This window comes from Sinocyclocheilus grahami, unplaced genomic scaffold (assembly GCF_001515645.1).
Source record: "Sinocyclocheilus grahami isolate Dianchi unplaced genomic scaffold, SAMN03320097.WGS_v1.1 scaffold822.1, whole genome shotgun sequence".
Classification (NCBI taxonomy): Eukaryota; Metazoa; Chordata; class Actinopteri; order Cypriniformes; family Cyprinidae; genus Sinocyclocheilus; species Sinocyclocheilus grahami.
The window spans coordinates 832,740-838,757 of NW_015506001.1; the positions used below are offsets into that span (position 1 = coordinate 832,740).

The 6,018-nt window shown below is 38.6% G+C and overlaps 1 protein-coding gene and 1 long non-coding RNA gene across 3 annotated transcripts in view; one reads left to right on the plus strand and one right to left on the minus strand.

Moving 5' to 3' along the window:
• Positions 1-105: 105 nt before the first annotated feature.
• Positions 106-947, minus strand: LOC107562411 (uncharacterized). The gene is made up of 2 exons (XR_001605982.1): positions 845-947; positions 106-468 (listed from the first exon to the last, which is right to left on the minus strand). It is a non-coding gene; the product is annotated as an uncharacterized lncRNA (long non-coding RNA).
• A 1,112-nt stretch (positions 948-2,059) lies between these two features.
• The window catches only part of bpnt2 (3'(2'), 5'-bisphosphate nucleotidase 2), a 44,596-nt gene continuing 40,637 nt past the window's right edge, over positions 2,060-6,018 (plus strand). For both annotated transcript variants that reach the window (XM_016247057.1, XM_016247058.1), the window contains exon 1: positions 2,060-2,717. In XM_016247057.1, the coding sequence (XP_016102543.1) occupies positions 2,379-2,717 (339 nt within the window). In that variant the 5' untranslated portion in view covers positions 2,060-2,378. The remainder of the gene's footprint in view (positions 2,718-6,018) is intronic.

The window sequence follows — 6,018 nt, forward strand, 5'->3', positions numbered from 1 at the left end:
GTCCAAACCTCCGGCTTTCACGACAGTCCATCACGTCCCTCATCGCTGCTTTGAAGTCAGATTCTGACCATGGCTGGGAAAAAGATGTTGAGGTGCTCGTGTGTCTCTACTGGCTGGCCCACGCAGCATAGTACAGGCTGGTGTCACTGGGCTTTGACATCCCAAAGTCCACGGTGCATGACATTGTGCACAGAATCAGCAGGGCAGTCATCAGAATTTTGAGGAGGCTGATCGCTTTCCCGACCCCGGATGACCTGGAGGCTAAGGGGGCAGGTTTTGCCCAGCTGGCTGGGTCTCCAGTTTTCCACATGGTAGCTGGTGCAATAGACGGATGCCACATCCGGATCAAGCCACCAGCAAGTGATGCCCCATGCTATTTTAATAGGAAGCTGTACCACTCTGTTCAGCTGCAGGCCATCACCAACCACAAGGGGAAGTTCCTCGATATCTTTGTTGGATATCCTGGGTCTGAAATGCAAGACAGTCAATTACATTCATTAGATTACTGCATTACTATGACAAGCTGTGGCATATTTATTAACAGTAGCTTAGTATGTAGCTAACAAAATATCAACTAAATATAAGTAAAAAGGGGAAAATATGTTTCAAAGTCCGTGGAATTTTCTAATCTCATTAAACTGATTAACAACGAACGTCTCCATTAAAAAAGCAGTTAACAAGCTGATATACAACAGCATTGACACTAGCTATTTACAGCCGATTCACGAAATCATCTCATCGATTTACAATGTTTAAACTTTCAATAAGTCAGCCGTTTACTTAGATCATGTTAAACAAGTGCAATTTAACCACAATGAACAACGTTTTTCCCTGAGGTACTTACACTTGAAAAGAGCCACGTCGCCGCCTTCCCCCATTTTCGAATATGAAGCCTCCTCTCCTGTGGCCTCATAGGACAGTAAAGTGTCCATTGTATGCATGCTACGGAATTCGTGCGGAAGTAGTAGGTTTTTTAAATTTCTTTTTTTATTCAAGGAACAGTAACACACAATAAAACAACATTAAAATAAGAAAAGAAAAAGATAGAAGGACAAATTACAACAAACAAAAAACAATTGCCAGGAGGAAAGTATAAAACTTCAAAACAAAAATACAGGATACATACATACACTTGTACGTATATATAAAATCAAATAAATATATTGTAAAGTTTGCAAACTTTCTTATTCACAGAGTCTCTGATACTGTCAATATATATAAATATTTTTAAATATTTTTATTTTATAAAATTATTTTTTTTTAATTGGTAAATTTACACTTATGAATGTGAAATTTTGTCAATAGAATAAGTAAATTAATTAAGTAAAAGTACTGTTCCTCTTGGTCAGGATAGTCAGTAAAACCAAAGAGTAAATTTTCCCATAGGAGTGAAGAAGGTCTTAAACTCTGAATATTTTCGCTAATACATTTTTGGACCTTACACCATAGTGTAACCGAGTATGTACAGTACCAAAATAAGTGCAAGGCAGTTTCCTCATACTCATTACAAAAAATACAAATTTACATGTATTCCTTTTTAAATTTTTTGTAAATAATGATTTGCTAGATAAAATCTATGAATAAGCTTCTAAGAAACTTCTTTAATCTTATTTCTAAGATGATATTTCTGTGGTAACAACCACACTTTTCTCCAGCAAATAAATTTTCCGTTCAAAAAAAGAGACCCAATGAGACAAAACATAAGGTACAGTAACAATTTCTCTCTGGAAAAGAGTACGGATAGCTCTATTATTATTTTTGGGATTTAATGAAAAACAAATTTTACCAATATAAGATTTACTAACATCAAAAGACACTGAATCGGGAGAATGGTCTATATCAATACCCGGAAGTAGTAGGTCATCCGGGTACTTCTCGCCTACTGTTTTTCGAATACTATGAATTCGGACATACTACTCGCCTCGCCTACTATATAGTATGGAAGTATGCGATTTCGGACGCAGCTAGACACTCTTGCAAATCTCAGCAGATGATGCTGAAGCAGTAGAGGGCGCTCTCTCGTGCTCAAAACGGTTTTCTGTTTCTTCATGACCTGGAAGAAAAACGGAGTGTAGTTCGGCCTTGCTTGACACAACTGTGGACGTGGAATGCATACAGTATGTTACAGCCAAGCAGATATTAGTACTAAGACTGGGGAAAATACTACCAACCAATGAAGGAAGCTTTCGCTTGACCTAATTTGGATTTGATCAGTAAAGGAAATAAGTTACTTTCGATTAGCTCGCACGTCTTTCTAATCGTTTGCGTTATACTTGCGTTCAAATTACGTGCAAATGCTCACCAAAGAGGAACACGTCAAGTTTAGCTGTTGATCTGTTTTCATATTCATCGGCTTTGCTCGCACGTCCGCCTTTGTGATGGCTCCGATGGGCATCCGGCTGTCCCCGCTCGGCATAGCCGTGTTCTGCTTGCTGGGAGTCGGTGTGGTCTATCACCTATACGCGGGAGTTTTATCCAGTAGAATCGCCTCATTCAGACAGAAAAGGACTGTGGATCTGAGAGACCTGCTCGCGCTGTCCATGGAGGCTGCGGTGCAGGGCGGACGGGAGGTGAAGAGGATCAGGGAGGATAACACACTAGAAGAGAAGACAAAGGGCAAAACAAAAGAAGGGGCCAGTGAAAAGCTCACGCTGGGTGATCTGAACTCCCACCGCAAGATGTTCTACTTGATCAAGAACACCTACCCTTATATACAGGTACAGGTGATCTGCGCTTGAGGCTGGGATATGCTTTATCATGGTAACCATATTCTGCGGTTAGTCATTTTACTAATGTAAACGTATTATATTCCATCGCCTTGAAACACACAGAAGCTGACTTTAGTGAATATAGTAATGGACGGTTAAAGTGCATTTTGGTACGATATAAAATATTAAGGGCACACGTAAAACGTTATTTTGCTTAGCAAATTTATTAATTACTATTCCTCCGCTAGACGATATAGTTCCTGACATTACAGAACAAATATGACGATCTGCTTTAGTGCAACAGGGTCCCGGAAGTAAAAATACACCATGCACTAGTGTTAAATATATATAAAGTAGAATTAAAATAGAATAGAAAGTTCTAGATTTAGAGGGTCAAATAAAGGTGGAACAGATGTGTTTTTAGTTGTTTTCCAAGTACTGAGCCCTGAGGCACCCCAGTAGCTAGATGTTGCGACTTGGACACCTCACCTCTCCAAGATACCTTGAAGGACCTATCTGAGAGGTAAGACTCTAACCACTGGCGTGGGGTTCCTGATATGCCATTTTCCAATAGGGTTGACAGGAGAATCTGGTGGTTCACCATATGAAAAGCAGCAGACAGATCCAGCTAAATAAGTATAGAAGATTTGGAAGCCGCTCTTGCCAGTCTTAGGGCTTCAACAACTGAAAGCAAGGCAGTCTCGGTTGAATGTCCACTTCTGAAGCCAGATTGGTTGCTGGCCAGGAGGTTGTTCTGTGTGAGAAAGGCTGAGACTTGGTTGAACACAACACGTTCAAGTGTTTTTGTGATGAAAGGTAGAAGGGAAACCGGTCTGTAGCTCTCTGTAGGGGGTTTCTTAAGAAGTGGGGTTATACGAGCCTGTTTAAATGCTTAGGGAAAAACACCAGTGTGAAGGGATGTTAACGATGTGAGTGAGTGCAGGTACAACGGCAGGAGAAATGGCTTGAAGGAGATGAGATGGAATAGGATCAAGTGGACAAGTAGTAGGATGATTGGACCTGGATGAGTTTAGAGACTTCTGCCTCAGAGAGTGGAGAGAAGGATGAAAACGAGTGTATGTTTGCTGGTAAGATGTGTTTGACAGTTTGTGGTATGGCAAATTGTGCAACGAGGTTTGTAATTTTATTAATGAAGAATGTGGCAAAGTCGTCAGCTGTTAGAGTTGATGAAGGAGGGGGAGGAGGATAAAGGAGGGAGGAAAATGTTTTAAAGAGCATGCGAGAGTTAGACGAATTGTTAATTTGGTTAATTATAATGCTTATATTTCCTCAGTTATTCAAAAAACAACTACAGAAAACGAGCAAAGAACATTTACATTACCAAAGAACATCGCAAGCTCAGTCTAGCGCGAGTTTATGCACTTTAAAATACACTCCCGTTAAAATCAGTGAAGCTGTCTACACTGTATGATGAATAAATCTCTTATACTTACATCGTACGTACATCTGCACTTTGTTGTTTATGATGAAAGAATTCACAAGTCAGAATTCAGTCAGCGCGCGCTGAACAACGAAACTCCGCTGTTTCAGCGATGACTCATCTGAACGCCTCGGATTGGCCATTGCATTCGTAAGCATAACAGTATCGTGTGTGATTGGTTATAACGCGTAACACTGTTAAAACGCAGAAAAATAAATATAATTGAACAAATAAGCCCTAATATTAATTAGATAGTATTAATAATAAATTATGCATTTAGCAGACGCTTTTATCCAAAGTGACTTACAGTACATTCAGGCTATACATTTTTTACCAGTATGTGTGTTCCTTGGGAATCAAACCCATGACCTTTCGCGCTGCTAACCCAATGCTCTACCACTGAGCCACAGGAGAACTAACTGCTAATAACATCATGATGATGATGATGATGATGATGATGATGATGATCTTGATCTTGCTATCGTCAGTGGCACCAGCCACAGGCGATATCTCTGACTATCGTCGATACACGATACTATCGTCTATCAAAACTAGTCTTGTATATTTAGTTCACCCCAAAATGGGCCAGTAGTAGTTGCATATTGGCACTGTACTTCTGCTGCTTGGCTTCACGGAGTAAGAATCATTATGAATTTAAAATTAGCCACAGAAGAGGTGCAGAATTTGCAATAATTCAAATTTAAAAAATATAGACTGCAGCAATTCATATTTTGTCAGAACCTCTAGTACATTACATGCTATTTTGTTTAGCTGTCTGTTCGTAGGAGAATCATGATCTCTGTCAGCTCATGGGGAAATATGAATAATTAATCATAACTAGTTATAATTAATTATAAATATTTAGATCCGCTGTAGATATTTACTTGACCTCTCAGGGTCAACTGTTTGTCGATTCTAAGAACGTTAATTTCCTGGTTAAGGGAAATAACTTTCTTACTGTATAACTCTACACAGAGCCTGTATAGGGCTGGACAATAATTCAATATCAATATGTATCGCAGTATAATTTTTTTCAATAACGGTGATATGATTTTTAAACATATTTCCGATATTTCGATATATATTACCAGTGTTTCCCATACATTGATTTATTTGTGGCGTTGACTTCATTGAATAAACATGAGCATTGCACTTTTCAAAATCAAAACGCGTCGCGGGTGTTTTATATGAATGTATCTCTGAAGGGAACCGACTGTCTTCAGAATAGTTTAGATGGCATTTTTATCTGATAAAGTAGCGTTCATGAGCGGAGCTGCTTTGTTTACAGCCATTACTGGAGAAACCGCTAGTTCCACCGCTCTCACAGCGCCTCCTGCTGGCAGACAATCAGTTTGCATTTTCAATAATAAACCCATTTCCAGCAACATGCTTTTGTTGGTTGCTCTATTTTTTTGTTTTCTGAAGCAACTCGGAGCATGTTTCATACTCGTTATCCTGGTTAATGCATGTTTCAATCTATAAGAATAATCAGCCTACACTAACAGTCAAAGTTTTTTGAACTGCAAGATTTTTAATGTTTCTTAAAGAATTATCTTCTGCTCACCAAGCCTGCATTTATTTGATCCAAAATGCACCAAAAGCAGTAACATTTTGAAATATTTTTACTATTTAAAATAACTGCTTTCTATTTGAATATATTTTAAAATGTAATTTATTCATGTGATCAAAGCTAAATTTTCAGCATCACTACTCCAGTCTTCAGTGTCACATGATCCTTCAGCAATCATTTTAATATGCTGATTTGCTGATTATCAATATTTAAAACAGTTGAGTACATTTTTTCAGGATTCTTTGATGAATAGAAAGATCCAAAGATCAGCATTTATCTGAAATAAAAAGCTTTTGTAA